The sequence below is a fragment of the Haemorhous mexicanus genome, chromosome 7 (assembly GCF_027477595.1).
Source record: "Haemorhous mexicanus isolate bHaeMex1 chromosome 7, bHaeMex1.pri, whole genome shotgun sequence".
In the NCBI taxonomy this organism is placed as follows: domain Eukaryota; kingdom Metazoa; phylum Chordata; class Aves; order Passeriformes; family Fringillidae; genus Haemorhous; species Haemorhous mexicanus.
The window spans coordinates 29,860,190-29,881,277 of NC_082347.1; the positions used below are offsets into that span (position 1 = coordinate 29,860,190).

Consider the following 21,088-nt stretch of genomic DNA (forward strand, 5'->3'; position numbering starts at 1 on the left):
GAGGCCAGGAGGCTTGAGTGTTGTATATGAATGACTTTATTTAAGTATGCTGGGCACCACCAGGCAACATGGTTTGGACAGTGTGCGAGGGAACAGTCAGGCAGACCAAACAAACGCTAGATTGGAGACAGCACCATCCTGCCCAGTCACTGCAGGTTACAAAATGGAGCACTGCTGCTGCAAGGCCAGCGGAGGGGCTGGGGGGATGGAGAGCACTGCCTGGGGCACACAGTAATGGAACAGAGAGGAATTTGCTGGAATTCCCCTCTGTGTGCTGCATCAAACCAGCAAGAACACAACCACTTTCCTAGCAGAAGGCTCTTTTCTGACAGGTTCTTGCTTAAAAAACAGTCTGCTCCGATGGGTGAGGGGAATAAGCAGCCTAGCCTCAGCTGGGAGAGACCACCCCACCCACCTGCCTATAGCCTCTCCAAACCCAGGAGTGAGCCCCAAGAACGTGGTTCCTGCAGTGGCAACTGGCTGCTGCTTACATTTGTCTCAGCTGGGGCAGTGCACTGGCCTTTCCCTCACCTCTGCGGCAATCCTCCAGCTCTTACCCCATCTCTGCACCTGAGAGTGACCCAAAGGTGATGTGTGGCAAAGAACAGAAAAGAGAGAAACAGGGAGGAACTGCCACCAAGTCCAGCTCCATTGCTACTGCCATGTTCTGCAGAAAACTAATGGGAAAAAAAGAGAGGACTGAATAATGCACAAGTAAAACCAGAACAGTGGCATGCCCCAACACAAGCAGGTCTGCAGGCTGCCCAGGGCTGTTAGAGCAGTACAAGCAAAGCAGCCACCAGGTGAGCAGAAAGGCACTGCAGTGCAGCGGAACACAGCCAGCAGGACAACGTCCTGCTCACACACGTGCCACTCACACCGGCCTCCCAGCACTTTGTTGTCCTCTCCCCTAGTGCATTCCCAGCAACCAGGGAGTCCCCGTGGAGCAGGGACGGGGGGTGGTGCAGGGCTGGCCTTTCCACTAAGCGTGGGTGCTGTGCGCAGTGCGAACATCGAGCAGCGGGCAGCTGGGCAACAGGTGTTCAAAGAAGACCCAAAGCATAATTCCCAGGTGCTGTGGTCAGTATTTGAGAGATCCTCAGACATTTCAATAAATAAAACAATTCTTACATTACAATGCACCTTCCCAATTATTATTTTGCCCCAGAATGGATAAGTACACAAGAGTTATGCCTGGCTGTGAATACATGCTCCCTTTGCCCTGACATGGCAGGAAGGAGGGAAACAGCCTCGACTCTTACAAAGAACACGAGAAGTCAGCACTGTAAATCTTGGCAGGTTGAGGGGGAACACACAAGTGCCTTCACGCCCATTCTGGGGTACTTGCTTCCAGAGGAGAAAAGGTATTTAAAACAAGGTACGAGAGAATAACCGTCTAGTACAATGATAGCTGATTAGATTTGCTCTGTTCTACTCCATGCAATACAAACTAAGTCCTATCGCCAACTTCTCCAGCTGTGATGCAGACCCCACATCAGGCTAAGAAGTTACACACTCATACACACACTCACACACCAAAACAGTGGGGGCAAATGGACTTGACTGTGGAGAATGTGCTTTCTCTTAATAAAAAATATATTAAAAACAACTTCAAAAACTTACTGATGGTGAAGACACTGCTGAAGAAGGAAGTAGCTATGGGGTCTCAGCCATGTGTTTCCAGACAATCCAGGCATTGCAGTCAGGCTGACTAAAGCCTGCACGAGCAGTCTGCAGTGGTTGGCTCCCTTCTGGCTTGCCAGGCAGTTTCTATAACTGTTCCCTTTGTTTTTGCTTATTTGTTTTACAATGACAGATGTGACTGTGATACAGAAAATAAGGGACTGAAATGAAAAAGGAATGGGCCATTCTGGAGAAATGAAGATTGGTATTTTCTCCTTTCCATTAAAAAAACCAAAACAAAACAAAAAAGAAGTTAGTAGTACTAATACAACCCTCCTGCTGCTGTCATCTTTGCTCAGTGACATCGGGGCATGCTGGCGCACACACACACACACAGGCAGCTCTCAGACACTCGGACTCAGAAAAGCGAGTTTAAGTGAGTCTTCGGAGGAGACTGAGGACAGGTCCCAGGGCTAGAAGGTTTTTCGGTGGATGGCACGAGCTCCATCTTCTTCATATTCCTTTTTCGAAACCCACATTTTCTTAAAGGTGTCCAGAGAGGCCAGGATAGAGCCACTACAGAGAGACAGGCATGTTACAGGTTAAAGGAAAATGCCGGGGGCACTCTCATAGTATCTCTGCAGAGATGGGCTGTTTCTATTGTGACACTTCCCCATGACAGTAAGGCGCCTAGGCTCCGTTACACATGACAGACACATTCTCTGGACAGTCACTCCCTCTCCCACTATCCCACTATCCTCAAATGTGCCAGTGCTACAGAGCCTGGCACCACCTGCCCCCTCCCACATGACCTGATGACTGCTGCTTCAAGAACACACCAAGCATTGCCCAGCTGAGCAACACAACCCCCCTGACACACAGCACCAGCTGGGATAACAACATGAGAGGTACTGGGCTGTGCCTCCCCACCCCAATCCCACAGCAAAATGTGTTGCTGTGCAGCATATACATACCCAATCCACGTGGAATACAATCTCTCCTGAGGAGCTGATATCTGGAAGAAAGAGAGAGTCAGTCTGTACCTTCCCAAGCTCCAGTCTGCTTCTCCTAGCACACTGCCCACACTTCACTCCAGCTAGCATCTGACACAGATGTGATCTCTCCCAACAAAAAGACACCTGGCAATCCCCCCAAAACAGCCGCTCTGGTCCAGAATCCAGGACAGGGGTCATGTCAGAGGAGCCACCTTCTCAGTGGTGAAACCAAAGTGATTTTCATCACAACAGCAAATGTTGTTGGGCATGTGAGTGTCTCAGGAAAGGCATTTCTGATTTGAAGTAAATGGCAGCTGCAGTCTGAGCGAGGTTCTTTCAAAGTAACAGACCAACACACTTGATAAGTGACAAACACAAAAAGATGGCTCTTACCCTTATTTTGACGTCCTTCGGAGCTAGTTTCTTCACTTCGCTCAACAGCCTGTCACCAAAGCCTACACAAGACAGAAAATGTGTAGTGTGAGCACCTCAGCAAAATCCCAAGTTCCATCTACTAACAATGTGAACATGGCCTGTGCAGCCCTATTCAAATACCCCATTCCACATCTTACACAGAGTCCAATCTGGGGAGGCACAGAACACAGACAATGACATAACAGGACTTTGTCGCACTGAGAGCTCAAACACTGGCTCTATTCCTCACAATGGGCTCTATTCCTCAGCAGCAACCTGAGTCAGCAAACAAGGTTTTTAGCTAGGACCTCCTCCTTCCCTAGGCATTCCTCCTGTGTCCAGCCCATTTACAGGGGGTTGAATGGGAAGACTGGATCTATTTGGAGATGTCCATGAGTGGATAATAGACTGATGGGTACTGGCAGAGGCTATCTTTAGGTCAGCCAGTACCAACTGAGCCCCGAGGGGACGGGTTGAAACCTTTCTGCACACACATAGCTGACACTCATGCAGGACTAGAACCATTGAACTCTCACATATCAGAGACCTAAAGAAACCTTAGAAGATGGAAAAGTCCTTTTTGGTATCTAGTCTGAGATATCGTGAGCTACAGCAGCAGGACTAAATACAGCAATTCAGATCTTCCACAGGCATTGACTGGAGGAGAATAGTAAAAGCCCTCCAAGCCCAGAAAGTGATGTACAAGGGCAGGTGTCCTGCATACCCAGCAGGATATGACTAGGACTCAGAAAATTAGGAAGTAAATGTCCTGATAGAGCAGAATTTACACAGCCCTCACCCCAGAGGACAAACTGGGTGATCTGGGTTATCTTCCCAGTTTCACATGAGAAAGAAGCAAGAGATCAGGTATGTCACAGCACACTGAAAGAGGAGAGGCAGGAACCTTTGAAAAGCGTGGAGCCTCCAGAGAGCACAATGTTGGAGAACAGTGTTCGCCTCAGATCCATGTCTGATTTTTGAATGGCAAAAACGAGCACTTCATGAAGTCCTTCACATTCCTCCCCTATCAGGTCCGGCCGGAACAGGAGCTCTGGGGCTCGGAAACGGGCAGGGCCAATCTGCAAGAGCAGAAATTAGGACACAGGGAAGAGAACAGTGTGGCTTTCTTCACTACTTACAGATGGGCCTGCCTTTCTTAGGTGTTGTGGTTTGAGAGGAAGTGAGCTTTTTGGGATGCTGTGGTCAAACCATGACATAAGGTGAAGCTTCAGAGTAATGAAACTTCCTGAACATTCATGCTGCATCACTAGATCCCAAGTGAATGCCAGTCTGGACTACAACTCCTACAAAGGGCCCCATTTCCAATTTGCAGATGAAAGAGATGAAGAAACTTGCTCAGCCCCATATGGCAGGTCTGGCATAAAGGGAGCAGATCAAGCCCTGGTACTGGAGGTGAAACCAGTATTTCCCCTCTTCCGATCATTCTATAGTGGGCTCAGTCTTCTAAAGAGTATTCCTAACTCTTCAAGTCAACTGTTAATGCACAGGAGACAATTCTAGGCAGGACAAAAGGCACTGTATATAAAACCACTGATGGATTTAGTGAGATGACACCTACTCACACTCCATACCTCATCTGCATAAAGTTTGTTAGATCAGAGCCTGCTCTCAAACAGCTCAGAGTCCCCATTGTTATACTGCATCCTTAGCCAGAACTTCTGGCACAAGTTGTGAGGTCTCTAGTAGAGTTTTTCTTTCCTTAAAAATTCTAGTGCCCAGTCAACAGCCTAGGATGAATTATGGTCTTTTAAAATTATCCCCTCCCACCTAACACCGCATGAAATTTCCCATCACTGGGGAGCTTTTCTGGAAACCCTGTGTCTCACATGAGGAATTCTCTAAGAGTGGCTCTTACAAACCTCAATAGTGCTTCCATCTGGCAGGTAGTACTGAGCCTTCTCAGTCTCCAGAGTCTCATCCTTCTGTGGGTTTATTGACAGGTAGCAGGCACGCTGGAGAGGAAACAGAGTCAAAGAGAGGGAAATGAGATGGGTAAATCCAAATGCCTCTGATAAAATGTTCTTCCCACTAATAATTAAAATCCATGTACCCCTTTTGGGGAGGCTGATTTCAACAGTATTATGTGCTGGAGAAAAGACCTTTATGGCTCACAGCAGGTAAACTACCTTGCAATATCCCACTTGTGATCCCTAGCTGCCCTGGATTTTACTCCATGAAGGGAAACAAACACTACTGAAAACTATCATCAGACCCTGAAAAACTGCAGCACAGGTAAGTGCAAAACTGATTTTGAACCACCAGCCCATCTTCACCTCCATGTTAACAGCCTCTCAACAGGGATTAATGTGATTTTGACAATAATTCTCTCAGAATATGGGACAGCTGAGGTTGCAAATGATCTTGTCCATGCAGGGTCCCCTAAAGCAGGCTGTCCAGGATCATGTCCAGGTGATATTACCAAGGATAGAGACTCCACAACCCTCTAGACAAACTGTGCCAACACTTGGTCACCCTCACGCTAAAGAAAGTTTATGGTCAGGCAGAACCTCCTGTGCTTCAGTTGTGCATCTTGTCCTGTCACTGGACGTCACTGAAATGAGTCTGGCTCTGTTTTCTCTGCACCCTCCCTTCAGACATTTATATATATCAACGAGACTCTCCCCAAACATTTCTTGTGGCTCAACAGTTCAAGCTCTCCCTGCCTTTCCACATATAAGAGTCCTTTAGTGGCCCTGGACTCCTTCACGTAGATAATGGATTTAGGTGCAGAGCTAAGTAGGCTGGAGCTTCCCACCAGATTTCACAAGCCACAGCTTCCTTTGAGAAGAAATCCCCTCTTGGACAAACACAGAAACAAGGCAGGGCATCACCTCCTTGATGGTCTTGACAATCTCAAACTCAGAGGTTGTGTGGAAGTCATAGCCTTCCTTCCGGAGATAGAGACGCAGGAAGCGGGAGACATCCCGGCCAGCAATGTCAATCCGCATGATGGAGTGAGGCATGGCAAAGCCTTCATAGATGGGAACCGCGTGGGTGACACCATCCCCAGAGTCCAGCACCACTCCCGTGGTCCTGCCGGTCGCGTAGCTACCAAAGGGACAAAGGCTCAAGTCAGAACAAGCAAATCAAAGCGAGCTCAGGCAAGCAGCACATCCACACTCAACTCAGGAAGCAAAGATTTCACCTAAAACAGGGCCTAAAAAACCCTCAGAATGCAAGTTCTGTTGGCAGTTCAGCAAATTTCCTGTAAACTCTTTATTACACAAATTGAGTTTCAGTTGACATCAAATTGAGTTTCAGTTGACAGAGACATCAGTGAGGTCCTCCACAATTTTTCTGTAGAATGGATTTCGTGGCAACATTCCACAAACACAAACCAAAGACGAAAGACACTTACAGGCTAAGCACAGCTTGCATGGAGATGAATAGTGCTGGCACATTGAAGGTCTCAAAAAACACCTCAGCAGCACGCTCTCTGTTCTTGCGCGGGTTTAGGGGTGCTTCTGTCAGCAGTACAGGATGCTGGGAAAGAGAAGAAGGAGCTGTGCTGCAGTAACCAGGAAGCAGTAGGGGTGCGTTCCTAAATGTTTCGGCTTATTTATTCATTTTAGGAACCACTGGTGCAAGAGGGCAGGTACAAAGGAGTAATTTTAGCTGAGATGTATTAGATTGAATAATCTCTATTAGATTGGAAGACCAGCAGGGTTCTGGTCTAGTTATGAAGAAGTGTTAGGAAATGTACTCTGAGTAACTCTGACCCATGAAGGACAAGTAGGGTGACTCTCAGTAAGAAAAAATCAGCCAGATTAGCCAAAATACACACCCTAAGAAAGGGTGAAGGCATATGGTCTTTTAGCACAGGCAGACAGAAATATTTCTACTCCACAACTTAGACTGGTCTCAGACATTTAATAATTTTTTGGTCTGATCCTTCCAGACCACAGGACTGTGGTTTTCTCCTTCCTCACTTCAACTCATGTCACTGCTGAGTGGATATGCCTGATGTGCAGGCAGAACAGGAAAAGTCAGAAACACTTGGCCTAGAGGAGAATCATTTGAGAGAGTGTGAGTGAAAGGCAGATTTTCGGTTAGGCCAGACCATCAGATCTGGAGAAGAATTCTGCTTGGACACTTCTTGTGTAGTATCTCTTGAGAGGTGAAAGAACCTAATTTAGCAACAGACACACATTCAGAAAGAAGGCCAAAGGAAAAGTTCCAAATCTTTCCAAGTTCCAATGCTCCTGGTGTTACACATGCACTTGATGACGCCTGTGCCTTTACATAACATGGTCTCTCACCTCTTCTGAGAAAGTCTGGAGCTGGTCTTTAGAATACACGTACTGCCAGATGCGCTCCATGTCATTCCAGTCCTTCACTATGCCATGCTCCATCGGGTATCGGATCGCAAGAAGACCTCTGTGCTCCTGAGCAAACAGGAAGAACAAGAGAGCATCAGAGCTTCCAACAATCACACTTCTGAGCACTGTGACTGTGACTTACTGTCACACTCACCTACAGTTTTGATTCCACTAAAAGATAACTTATCTATAGCATACAGGGCAAAATCTGAACATTCATCATAAGCATCTCTCCCAGAGAAGCCAAGACTAGACAAGGCCTTTTCATACCAAGTAGGAATGTCTACATCTGATATTTGCAGAGCATATTCCATCATAACACTTCTAAAGTCAACAAACAGACACCTATCATATGGTATCTCTGTACTACCAGATCAGCCATGATATAAAACATAATAGGATGTTACTGGGGAATGCAGTTTGAAGGGCTCACAAGAAATGTGACCACACAACTGACTACCTGCTGACAGAAGCAGGACTGTGGAGAGAAGCTTCCTGCCCACAGCAGGGAGATATACAGCAATTGAGTAGGGTCCATTTCTAAAGTTCCCAGTCAAAAGTATGTAGCCATAAGGAGCTACAAGTAGCCAAAAAAGAAAAGAGAGATATCGAAGATCTTGGAGCTAAGTCTGTGTCAGCAGATTGGCACAAGAATTTCATTAAGCTTCACATTCCACCTTGGACACACATGCAAATGACAATCTGTTCTACTCTTCGGACCTACACAATACCAGAGAACCACAGCCCAGCTGCCACATCCCTCCCTTACAGCAGCACACTGAGGTATATGGACAAGTGCAGTGTACAGGTGTTCTTACCTCTGCCTTTGGACCAATGAAAATGTCCCCTTCTAAAGCACCAGCCATAACACGAACGTGCTTTGGTCTGCCCACACTAGAACAGAGACGAGAGAGTAAATGCTTCTACAAAGAGCTCAGATGAACCCAAGAATTACATACTTTGTGTTTCTCTCTGTCCTAACCAGAACTTTCTCAGTGGGTGAGTCTGGGGGTGCTACCAGGTGAAGACAGACCCAGGTTTGCTCTGAGCTAGTCTCAGAAATCAGAGGTAAAGGGGACAGATTGTAGACAGTTCTGAACTGGCTGGAATTAAACCAGCTGAGCCTGGCCATATTTTCAATGATTATTCAGGACTCACCTGTTTCAACAGTGTCTGGGATGAACAAGACTAGACTAAGCAATTGTCTGAAGTGTTGGATCCATGTGTGCTGCCTAACCTCAGGCAGACTTCTCAGATTAGGCATTTGTGTCCTACACCCCACCAGCCCATAAGAACATACTGCTCAGAACACAAAACTACTCACTAAAAACCTACCACAGTGAACATAAAAGCCAGTGAGTATTCAGAGTTCCTGCTCCAGCAGTCTTCATACTGGCAAAACTCTTAGAAAACTTACAAAAAAGTCTGGCAGGAATCAAGACATCATACCACACACAGAAAAAATACAGAGGTCTTCACACTTCTTATGCCAAATTTTACTTTTTCCAGGTCCTTTTCCTCATGTGTGCAGATAAAAGGATCCTACAGCTTTGGTTGTGTGTTGAGCCTGACAAAGTGATGTCATCTTTTATGATGTGTGTGTGTCCCCAAAAACCTCAAAATATTTAACAGCAGAGCTCTCATCTCCCTGATGCTTCTTTGCAGCAGGCAGAAAAGAATAACTCGTTTTTCCATTCACAAAACTGGGCAATTCTTCCCCTCTATATATCAAAGAATTGGTACACAGTACTAAGAATTTACCAAGACCAGCAGAATACTTACTAGTTAGGAAAGCAGTATTTTGGTATTTGATCGCCCGCAAAACCTGCTTTAATCACACCCGAGCCCTGTGGAAGCAACAGAAAAAAAAAAGTGAGCTTATCACTCATTCCATCATCTTCACAAGTTTTAGAGGAGTAGCAAAGGACATTAGGACTGCCAGATCCTCTCCTTTCTACTAAGAATAAAGCACCAAGGGACTGACTCTCCAGGCTGCTTGAGGATGGGAAGTGCCAGCTCGGCTGTTGGAGGGAGTAACTGGCACCCTCTCTGGCAGTGACACATCTCACAGGGCACAACCATCCCATGCACCCTGGTACTGCTCTGCACACACCCAAACACTCTGTATAGATGAGTATTTTTCTAGCCAGGGTTCCATGAGGGGTGCAGGAAGCTAAATCCACACTCCACAGGTGTCTATTGATATTAGATAACCTTTGGGGGGAGGAGAACACTCCAGAAAGCCCAGCAAGAACAACTGAACTCTGTCAGTTCCAGGAGGCCCTGGAAGAATGAAGGCTACAGGCCTCTCAGAAGGAGATTTGGAAAAGATGGAGGGAGGCCAGATAAAGTCAGAGAAGGAAGTAGCAAAGAATTGTGAGAAACAGACTGAAGAAATAGGGAAAAGATAATCAGATGGTGGATGAACTAGCTAACGCTAAGGAGGCAGTAGTGTGGTCTGAAAAGACACTGGAAATCAACCTAGCCTGTGGTTGGGAAAGGACAAAGATGCCGGTTACACTGCAAGGGGAAAGGCTGGGGGCAAGAAGAACAGCTGACGGGATAGAGCTTGTTCAGAAGAGTCAAAGAGATGAGAGATGGCAGTCAGGAAGGCACATCCAAGAGCCTTCTGCAGCATTCAAAGCAGCAAACACAGGGTGGGTAAAACCAGCCACAGCAAGGCCCTGGCAGGGAGTCACTGCCAGGCATCTGGCCCCACGGCTCTCATTCCCTGTCTGGAAGCGTCCTGGGAACGCCATCATCAACTTGGATCGGTGCTGACTCCTTCCCCTCCTCCACTTCCTCTCCCTGCACAAGGGAATGACATCTTGAAACAATGAGCAGCTTGCAGGAACACCCAAGTTTTGCTAAGAAGCGGATTTTCATAGGATCTCCTCAGATAAGACGTTTCACAGGTAATCCCAGCCTACCATGGGCGCAAGCTCTTCTGCAGAAAGAGGAGTAGCTCTGCTTAGCCCCATGGTGGGAGCAAAGTGTGTGTGAGCTTGCACTGAAAGCTGTGACCTGTGAAGTGCCTGTTCACACTCAAGGGCTCTGCAGCAGGAATGCTCTGGTTTGGAGGCCAAAAAGATCTTTTGGCTACCCTACTGCATTTTAAAATGAGTAGCAACACAGCTCCTCATATCTTTCCAGTTCTCACCACCTCTGCATGGGTCAGCATCACCACTTTTGCTTGGAGGCTGGGACCAGATGAGTTGCTCAGGGCTCTGACAAGCAAGCCCTGGCTGCAGTGGTTTCTGATGCTGCCTTCCCAGTGCCAGAGGTTACCAGCCAGAGCAGGCTCAGCAGAAAGGAATGTGGGGTGGCCCCAGCCTCTCCCGTTCACAGTCCAGCACGTTACTGCCAAGCTACTTCCGTCAGCAGCTTCAGCAGGGATGTCAGCCTCTGCACAGTGTGTGTGCACTCTGCCACCAGAGCTAGGATACTCCTGCCTCTAAACCACCAGAGTCAGATTTGCCAGGACACATGTGTAGGAGAAGAGTGTCAGGAATACTCTGCAAACCAGACACAGCTATTTATAAAGCATATGAAAGGCAGATTGCTTGAATCCTTGTCTCCTGATAAACACCTGCAGCCAGACTGGCTCCAGGAGCACACTCAAGCTGCCAACTGGGCAGGACTAACTACTTCCTTTCCACACGAGGGACTCAGCTCCAGTTGCATCCCAAGGTCTGCACTAACTGATGTCAGTGTGACAAAGTGGCGGGTGAAGTGTTAAAAAGACTTCCCTTGAGACAGACTCTCTTCTGTTTATTCCTTTCAAAATGAAATAAGGAACAAACCAAAACCACTATTTTGATTTTTCTTATCACAGCTTCTAAACAACTCTCTACCTTGGAAAGAATACCATCCTGTGGCAAGTCTTGCAGAAAAATAATTGAATGAAATGCAGTAACATAATGAAACCACATTAGAATATTGCACTTAGTGAATATTTCGTTCAGGATTATGAGTGAACTTGTTGCTAGCACATTCTGCTGCAGGGAACTGGTTTCAGGAGAACAATGATGCTCCTAATTTAACTTAGAGATTAAAACTTCCTTATGTCAGGCCAAAAATTGCCCAGTGTGTCCTGGTGAGATTCCCAGCAAGTTATGTATTTTAAGATTTACATACTGAAGTTCAAAGTTAACCAAATGTGTTGGGAGTTCAGAACTCCAGCTTGGAGTCAAAGACAAATGACTGCTTTGAATATGCTGGTGGGATGGGGCTTCAACACAATTGTGCTTCCAAGTGCCTGGGAATAAACCAAGAACAGCTGTTTGATAGCTCCGCACTACAAAGACCTGACTGCACTTTCTGACCTATTCAATTTTTCTTGAAAACATTTTACTTCTTTGAAGATATGTGCACACTGAGTAAATCTGTTTACTATAGATTCCTATGAGAATCTATAATAGGATTAGTTTGAGATTCCTATGCAATGAGAGGAAAATGTTTACATTTTGAAATAACTCTGATTCAGAAGGTTTAAAGACCTGTTTTTTCATCTTTGTTTCAAATAAGCAAAAACACATGCATCTTCTCTTCTGTTACAAACTCTGATTTATTAAAACTTTAAAAACATTTAAAAATTTATATACTTCCACCAGTGACTATCCTGGCTGGGTTTTCATTTCATTTTATCTGGCAGCAGTTTTGGTTTGTTATTTTTTTGAATTTTAATCAGAGCAAAAGAATAAAAGAAGAAAAACTACATGTAAAATGTAAAGGTCAAGGAAGATAAATTCATTAAAAATTCCTGTGAGTGTCTTGAAGGAACTGAACATACCTCATCCCTGAACATACCTCATCTACTAGCTCTGTAGCCAGTTGGTTATGGATTCATTCATCCTGATGCATTTAGGACTCAAATTTAAATGGAAATCACCAATCAATCTTCCACGTAGCACTTTCTATGGAGAGTGCACATTTCATATTGTTGTAAAACTGTTTTATTTGATACAGAATGTACAAGATCAAGAACAAACCAAAGACACAACAGCCCTTGCTGACAGCTCAGCTGCTTAAAATGCCACCACTTAGACTACAAGGCAAACAAGAGATAATTCCATGTTCCATGGAGGTCAAGAAATTTGTACTGACTTAGGCCACAGGGGGTCTACTGACACGTGCATTACATTCAGAAGGGCTCCCAGACTGTTCAGAGAGAGCTTGTTGGACTGCAGATTGGAATACAACTCTTAAAAATTAGACAAGGGAGAGTATAAAGTTTTGCTGAGGTACAGCTCCAACCTCCTACTGTACATTACAAAGCTCTCCCTGCTTAAAATATACAGCTAAGAGCAATGTGCTGTAAGAGAAAAAAACTCTCCCTGTTAATTTTTTAGCTACAGAACTTCTTGTCCTTTTGGAACACACTGAGATTCTAGAGCAGGGCTGGGACTGGAGGGGTCTGGCTCTCACCAGCTCAGTATCTCACTTCCCCCTTCCCACACACAGGCATGTGAGACAGGATAACATTCAGCCTTCAGAAGGTGCCTGCAGTTCTCTGCAGAAAAGCAGTAATGGAACAGCAGTGGAAGAGTGGTACCTGCTCTGTGCAGTTCCACTTCCCATCCTGCCTGAACTCCAAAGAGCAGCAAAAATGCAGTGTCACCACGAGTCTCCTTGGCCCACAGCCTGCCAGTGTTCCAGGCAGATGCTACAACAACTGCTCCATTCTACTTCTACAGGGAGGGGAAGGGGGGAAGCTCGTTTATCAGAGAGGCAAGAAGAAGAGTTAGCTTTTATAAGACCAGCTCATAAAATGAAAAAAGACACAGAATCAGCTGATGGCACACAAGCCCTTCTTCAGGTCTGAGGCAGAGGAAGCAATCATTGCACTAAATAACAAAAGGACATGCTGAAATTAAATATAGGCTGCTACTACATTAATAGCCGAACAAAGTGACCCACACAGTGCCAGAACACCTAGAGGTAACTTTAATGTTTAGCTAATCACTCAACAATGCAGCAGGATCAGCGCTGATACAGGCATTCTTAAAAACAATCAACCTAATGCATTTTTTTACATCTTCAATAAAGAAGATACATGTTTTACTCAACATAGTCGATTTTACTGCTTACTCTCATTAGATGCTTTCCTTCAATGTCTAACCCAAATCCCTCTGCTGTAAGATTCCAGGGAAATAAACAAAGCCAAAACTGTATCAGAGAGCTCAAGCTGTAGAGAGGAATTTCGTATCCATAATAAAGAAAAAGTCAGAAGAATAACCACCTTTATCTGAGAAGACCTACAATTATTCACCTTATGGAGAGTTAAAGCAATAGGCTGAGAAGTGCCAGGCCAGGAAACCCAATTCATATGACAAAAAAATTCAGGAGAAATTAAGCGTGTGGAAGAAGAATGGAGCACAGAACTGACCCTTCAAAACAACAGAATCTCAATCACTGGCGATAGAGGTCAGAAGGGAGGAGCATGGGTTTGTGATTCAGTACACTGAAAGAGGCACCGTCCAAGAGTGCAAGACATGCCCTCCCATTCCTTCCTGGATGGTCCTTCCTCCTGGGAGGGCAGCATGGATGGGGCAAATCAGAACTGGACCCAGAAGTACCTCAAAGAGGCACGGAATCACTGTCATTCCTCTCCCACAGTGCTATTACACACACAGACTGAAGGTCTTCTTTGTGCTAATGAGCAGCATCAGCATATTGGAGCAGCCATCTGCAACACCACACTAAGCTGATGCAACCCTGTGCACAGATCCGTCAGCAGTGGCATTCCAAGGCATGGGAACCTATGCATTGGGAACAGCACTGGCTTATTGTGACCACTGTGCTGGATGCACTGGAGGAGGGGCAGTACAAGAGGTCAAGGCTACTTCTCTCTCCCTGAGCCTGTGAAGGGTGCCTGGCTGGAGAGCTCCATGTCCTGCATGGGCCCAGGGAAGCGCCAGCACCCCCAGAGCTTGCCGGGGGTGCATCCACGGCCTGCCAGGAGCACACTGGAACCCTGGCCAAGGCCTGCCTCACAGCATGCTGGGAGTGTGGCCATGTCCTGGCCCAGCACCCCCATTGTCCCCCCGGCACAAAGAGGGGTGGGGCGGGACCGGGGAAGGCCCGCCTGACTGACAGCGCCAGCTGCCAATGAGCGCAGGTGCTCTGGCGACAGTCCCGCCCTGCTCCGGCAGGTAGCAGAGGGCTGTCCCGCTGACTGACAGCTGTCTCATCCAATGGGGGCGCGCCGCCCCTCCCAACCAGAGGCAGCACGGCGGCGGCGAGGGCTGCGCCCCCCAGCGCGGGGCAGCGGCCCCGCTGCGGGTGACTGCCAGTCGCCCCAGCCAATCGCGACTCGCCGACGCGAAGCGGCCCCGCCCCCCGAGGACGCCGTATGGCGCCGTGAGAGGACCGGAGGCGGCGGCCGAGCCGGCCGAGGTGGGGGGGCGGCGGCGGGCGGGGCGCGGCCGCCCCGATGACAAAGGGATTGCGGGCCCTCCCCGCTCCCGGCACGCGCGGCCGCCTGCACTCACGTTGTCAATCACGACGGGCTGGTTCGCTATCACATCGTAGGACTCCATGGCGAGGACCCGCCGCAGCCGCCCGTGAGGGAGCAACAGCCCAGCCCTCGGCGGCGCATGCGCGGAGCGGCGTCGCGGCGCCGGCTGGGTGATGTATTCCTGCTGCCGCGACGCCTGCCGGGAGCTATAGTCCGATGCTGCGCAGAGTCAAGCGGGGAGGTACGACGGGAGCTGGGCATGCCGGGAGCTGTAGGCCGGCGCCGGGAGTGAGCCATGCTGGGAACTGTAGGCCGGCGTAGGAGCGGGGCGTGCTGGGAGGCGGAGTGCGGAAAAAGGGGAATCCTGCGGACACATCCACGGCCGAGACCCCGGTGGATGTTGCGGTGCAGAAGATAGCTGGGTGCTTCCACCAAAAACGCTGCATCGCAACTGGCTGGCTTATGCTTAATAGACTTCCCCCCGCCTAATTTTTTCTAATAGGAAAGGAGAAAAAAGTGATCCCATAAATTTCTGTAGCAGGGATCTATGACTAAGGAAAGCGTTTTATTGTCCCATAATTGCATGTGATCATCTTTACGAACTACTGGTCATTACACATCTGTTCCCTCCACGAAATACCAGTTTCTCTCAATTTTTGAGGCATGAGAGCCACACAAGAGGTGTCAGTATAAAGAATGCACATCATGAACATTTCAGTAGTGAACAATGAACACATTGTCATTTTCCATTGACTATTTTAAAAGCACTTGGAATAATCGATGTCTGAATCTCTGGGTCGTGAAATTAATTAAAATGGACTTCCATGCCAGTGAGCACACCTGAAGGCTTGATTCACCTGTATTGTCCCACATTTCTCCTGCAGACATGGCTTTTCTCCTGTAGTTCCTGCCTTTAGCCCCAGTAGATAAGTTTCATCCCAGATGTTTACCTTTAGCAACCTTCCCCATTCACCTAGTCTACAAGAGGGAGTTTTTGTACAACAGGATTGAGGGGCTTAAATTAAGGCCAGTGTTGTATCACTTCAGGGAATGCCAGGAGATACTCATTCTGGGTGTTTGGAGCCAACACAGCCTTTCATACATACTCTGTAACATTCACCTTCTCAGCTCACTGTAGCTGACTACTCGGGCAGATGTCACAAAAAGTAGTATCACAGTAACAGGACGAGTGAAATATTTTTCACTGTGGGAAGTAAGGACACCAACTGCTCACCTCCTTTGCCAGGGGATTGTCCCTTGGTGTCAGCTTGTCAGCTTCTTGACCAGGTGTGTTCTCCGAAATGGTGTATTGAATGTTTTTAGAATAAACTCTCACCTATTTAAATGAGAAATGCGAGCATGAGCGCCCACCCACTCCGCGGAGCACTCTATAGCTGATATTTTTCTATTTGCTGATTAACAAGCAGGACCCTGCTCTAGCAAAGGTGCGTAGGACTATCGTGCACACATCATCCACATGTACCTACCTGGATTTCCATGGCCGCAGTTGTATTTGCGGCTCAGGAATGAGCCAGATCGTCAGTCAGACTTGTGCTTCGTGCACAAGTCACAACCCGCGATCAGAGAGCCCCCAAACTTCACCCATTGGCAGCTTCCAGCTGCCTGCAAGGGCTCTACAGACACAGAGATCGCGCGGGGAGAGTAGAGGTGCGGTGAGCATTGGAGGAGGTGCAAAGGCAGCAGTAACAACCCCGCTGCCTCCCCAGCCCGGCCCGGCTGCAGGAGCTCCCGCTCCCCCCGGGACCCGCTCCGCGTTCCCGCCACGGCGTCGCGCGGACATCGCCCCGCCCATCGCGGGGCCCCGCGCCGCCGCGAGGGGGCGCCCCGCAATGTACGAGGGGCGGGGGCAGAGGCGCGGCCGCCCTCCGGGCCGCCAGCTTCCATTGGTCAGGCTGTCCTGTCACTCACGCCGCCCTTGCAGCGGGGCCCCACCCCCTCCGCGCGGAGCCCCGCGCAGCGTCGCCATTGGCGGAACTTGTCTGTCACTCACACGGCCGGCAGTAGGCCCCGCCCCTCCCTCCGCGGCCCCACGCAGCCGCTTGGGCCGGGCCGGGCCGGGCCGGGAGCGCCTGGCGGGAGCGGAGAGGGTTCGGCACCTACTGGGACGGGCCGGGACCAGCCGCCTCCGGGACATGGAGGGCGTGCGGCCGGGCGGGGGGCCCCCCGCGGGCGGGCCGGGGTCCGGCTCGGGGTCCGGGTCTGGGTCCTTCCCGTCGCTGTTCCCGCCGGGGCTGCACGGTATCTACGGCGAGTGCCGCCGCCTCTATCCCGACCAGCCCAACCCGCTCCAGGTCACCGCCATCCTCAAGTACTGGTGAGGCGGCCTGGATGGGGCCGGGGTCTTGCGTGGAGCTGGGGGGAGCCGTGAGGCCGGCGCCTTGTGTGGGATAGGAGAGGGTTTTGGGAGGAATGGTGGGAGTGGGAGAGGTTTGGGAGAAGTAATGGGGCTGGGGACCTTGCACGGGTAAGCTGGAGGGGCTGGGGAGGGTTGCAGCAAGGGGAGAGGGTCTGGGGGTTGCGTCCTCTGTTAGGGGTGAGATGCAAGAGTTTTGGGGACATGCAGCAGGTCGGGGGATGGAGGGATTGGGAGTGCAGTTGATTGCCTAGGGCGTGTGTTTAGAGGGGGCTCCTGGGGAGAATGTGCTGGCAGTAGGAAAAGGGACTAGAGAGGTGTGCGCTGAAGAGAGGTGAGTGTATTGGGGTTTCTGGGGTGATTTGGAGGGTCCCTGAGTGAGGGGTTGCTGGTGAAGGCCACAGCTGAGGCAGATCTTAGGAGGAGGGAGTGCGTGTTACTCATTGGAGGTGTTCCCACTGAGAGTGAGGGTCTGGAGTTTCCCCCTGGACAGGAGGCATGAGCTCTGTCTCCTGGCCAGGAGTCTGGGGGTCGAGTGTGGTGGCACTGACCGGAGTGAAGCCGCTGTTGCAGCCTGCAGGCCGAACACATGCCGTGTGTACCCATAAAGCCCACGGGGCAGTGCCAGCTTCTCTTGGCCTTACGTAGCCATGTGTTATCACAGACTGTGGATCTGCTGTTCAGTGTCTCTGCTGACACAGTGTCTGACACCAGGAACAGCAGTTGTTTATGTGGGAGAGTGGCATGAAGGAAGTTCTTGGATGTTTAGCTATCAAGATAAGTGTCTAGCGTCTAATCCCGTGTGAAGAGGAGTTCCTTTTGCTTTTTACTAATGCCTGGCTGCTCAGCCCCCTCTTCTGGGGCTAAGGAACATGCTCAAGTCACCCCTGAAAGTTTGCTTTGCATGACATTGGCCAGTCCCTACCCCAGCACCTGAAAAAAAAATAATAAATGCTCATCTTCTTTATTTACAGCTCATTTCAACCTCTATGTCTTTATCTAATTAGAGTCCTGAGCAACAGCAGAGTAACATCCTCACTGTGTGGTGTTCTGACAGACAAAGCTATTGCTGTTGTTGTCCACAGAAGTGTAGTTTTTTTAATGATTCTAGCAAGAAGTTTGTGTGTTAGCCTTTATTGTCTAGGGGAGGTATTGTATTAAAATGACACAGTGGGCTGAGATAAGATTTTGCAAATCTGAGACCTCAAAATATAAATAATTTCTTAGTCATCTGTGCACATCAGTACTTTGGTGGTGGTCTGATCAGTCTGTTTTTACACCTAGGTCTAATCTTAGATACTCATGAAGCGTTTCCAGTCACATTAGCACATTAGCGTTTCCAGTCACATTCTTTTCTATCAACAGCTTAAAGCATACTGCCTATATTTTTGTAGGATTTGTGGAGGTTGAGGGAAATGTAGGTCTGTAGTGAAGAATGGCAAAGACCCTTGTTTGGGAAGAAACCTTGTTGTTTAGGGGATTGATTAGGGTTTTGCTTGATTAGGGTTTGTTGGACCTCAAACACTAAAATGGGTACTGCTGGCAGTGATGGCAGGTTGCAAGTAAGAAGTAATGTGAAGGCCTGTTTATCCTGGCATTTTCCACTTAGTGGTTCCTTCAGCTGCTAGCTCAGCCAGCAGTGAGAGCTGAGAGCTTCTGTCGAAGGGGTGAGCTTCCTACTGCTGTCCTGTGCAGGAAATGCTTGTGTGAGGTAAAGCCTCCATGGATGCCACAAGTTTTTTCTCCTGTTGTTGGGTGAAACTTGGAGCTTGGTTTTGTTAAGTCTGGTAGAACGACTCCTGCCACAGCACTCTCTGCTAGTCTGTTCTACTCTGCCTGGGCTGCCAGCTATTAGCTGGTTTAGATTAGAAGAGGAAATGGTTGAATGAAATTCTCTGCCTTAGGAGAAATATTGTAACACTAATCAGCTTTTAATTATATGTATCAGTTTCTCTATGGTTAACAGCAATTTGTTTTTTTTTGTTCAGGGAGCTGAAGTTGTAGTCTTTGGCTTGCAGATCAGAGCAGATCCTAACTGTGTAACGTTGGAGAATCTGCAGAACTCCATGCCTCTTGCATAAAGGGATTTAGCCATGTGAATTATTCAGTGAAACTAGTCTTTTAAAATGCTATTTGCATAGCTTGGGATCCAGTCAGAACTTCTTGGAAGAGTTTCTGTCTTTGTGAAGGCCATACACCAAGATGGAGTTTGCCTGTTGATATCCAGTATTCGCTTTTATTATAAAATATGGTAGAGTATCTCAAATTGAAATATCTTGTTGCATGGAGTTGCTGGTGAAAAAATCAAATTTGTTCTTTTTTTGTGATAGGTTTTGAAATAAGCGTAATTTGGGCTCAACTACTGGGTTTTTATCACCTGTCTTAAATTTGGGCCATGCTCTCAAAAACCTGTGCAGTGAGCTGTGGTCTGCGGCCTGTTGGGAATCACAGGGTTCTTCTAGAGGGTTGTCAGAAGGTAGCTGTGAAAAGCAATCCTATTGTCAGCTGCTGGGAAGTGACTATGACTACAAACAATACACTAAGGACTTTTCAGGGTGAATGAATTAGGAGTTTTCCAATGTCTTTCCATTGTGGGTCTCTTTTCTTTGGCGTTTCTCCTTCCACACAAACTTCAGAGCGCTCTTAACATCAGTCAAAAGAAGACTCTGGTGCAGATGCAAATACAGGGTTTCCCCTGAGGCGGCCCTTCCTGCTCCTGAATGAGCTCCATGAATAGAGAATGTAACAAATTTGTACTGTACCTCTGGCTTTGAAGTTGGGCTCTTCCTAATAAAATCCTCCAACGCTTCCAGCTCTTTGTGTGAGTGCATGTACTGATATGTAGATTGTGATACAAGGTCGAACCCTGCCGCGGCGGCCGTGGGCGGGAGGAGGATGTACCACAGCAGTGCCGACAGAGAGCAGTGAAACCTGCCACCGAAACTGGATAAATATCTGTGCTGACTAACCTTTGGTGAGCGTTATTACCATGCCTGTGTTACTGTGTGCTGCAGGTAGCTGGCCTAAAGCTCGTGCTGGATGCTTGTGCAGTTGCAGTGATTTTGGGATAGGTGTATGTCTTGGATATGTGTTTTTCTAAATTTAATTAGTCACCGCTGCAGGCTTTTGGTCTACATCTCTTCCAAGCCTACTACCTTTCTCAGCGAGTAAAGATGGTGTGACTGGATCATTGAGCAACATGTGAACCAGTTGGTAGTGAAATCTGGGCAGGACTGAGCTCAGCTCCTCCAGGCCACCTGGTGCCACATTGCTGTGGCCGCCTCTCAGTGGTCTGGTGCTGCAGGTCTCCAGAAAAGTTTGGCCTTTGGAGACAAACACAGGATTGCTGGCAGAAGTGAGGGAGAGGTGTCTGGCTTCCCTGAGACTGTCCTAGGCAGGACTTGCCATCTGCATCAGACCTGAGAATTATGTTTGAGTAGCCCTAGGGAAAAGCATGTGCTCATGGAATAGTCCCTGTCCTGAAAAGGGCAGTATAGAGGTTTCTCTTGTGTGTTGTCAGTGTCAGAGTGCCTGTGTCAGCAGTGTTCTAGCATTAATTATTTGACTTCTAAAGTGTTATTAAACCCAGTTTGGAAGCAGGTTTTCTTTATGTAGGAGATGCTGGTTGCTTAGCAGTGTTCCCATCATTGCAAAGCCCACACAAATGCTCTGACCACTGACTAACCTCTCAGACTGGTCAGTGCATGAACCTCCCTCACTCCAGATCCTCCCAGTCCAGTAATAACTGTGTGTGGCTGCTGCTGGTCACTGCCACTCCTCAAGGGTAAGTGACCATCCTGGCTGGAATTGCTTCCATCTGACTGCTTCCATCATGGATCCCTAGAGGGCTGAGCACTGGCCAGGACATAGGTGCTGTGCTCTC

General features: G+C 48.3%; 2 protein-coding genes across 3 annotated transcripts in view; one reads left to right on the forward strand and one right to left on the reverse strand.

Moving 5' to 3' along the window:
• Nucleotides 1–18: 18 nt before the first annotated feature.
• ACTR1A (actin related protein 1A) lies at nucleotides 19–15,026 on the reverse strand. Its single transcript, XM_059851865.1, has 11 exons — nucleotides 14,866–15,026; nucleotides 9,155–9,219; nucleotides 8,191–8,266; nucleotides 7,313–7,438; nucleotides 6,412–6,536; nucleotides 5,885–6,101; nucleotides 4,913–5,005; nucleotides 3,937–4,111; nucleotides 3,012–3,073; nucleotides 2,598–2,638; nucleotides 19–2,199 (listed from the first exon to the last, which is right to left on the reverse strand). The coding sequence occupies exons 1-11, from the start codon at nucleotides 14,911–14,913 to the stop codon at nucleotides 2,097–2,099; spliced, it is 1,131 nt and encodes a 376-aa protein (XP_059707848.1). The 5' UTR covers nucleotides 14,914–15,026; the 3' UTR covers nucleotides 19–2,096.
• A 1,836-nt stretch (nucleotides 15,027–16,862) lies between these two features.
• The window catches only part of SUFU (SUFU negative regulator of hedgehog signaling), a 90,196-nt gene continuing 85,970 nt past the window's right edge, over nucleotides 16,863–21,088 (forward strand). The window contains exon 1 of one of the 2 annotated variants that reach the window (XM_059851868.1): nucleotides 16,863–17,166. In XM_059851868.1, the coding sequence (XP_059707851.1) occupies nucleotides 16,985–17,166 (182 nt within the window). In that variant the 5' untranslated portion in view covers nucleotides 16,863–16,984. The remainder of the gene's footprint in view (nucleotides 17,167–21,088) is intronic. The other variant, XM_059851869.1, reaches the window with a different exon arrangement.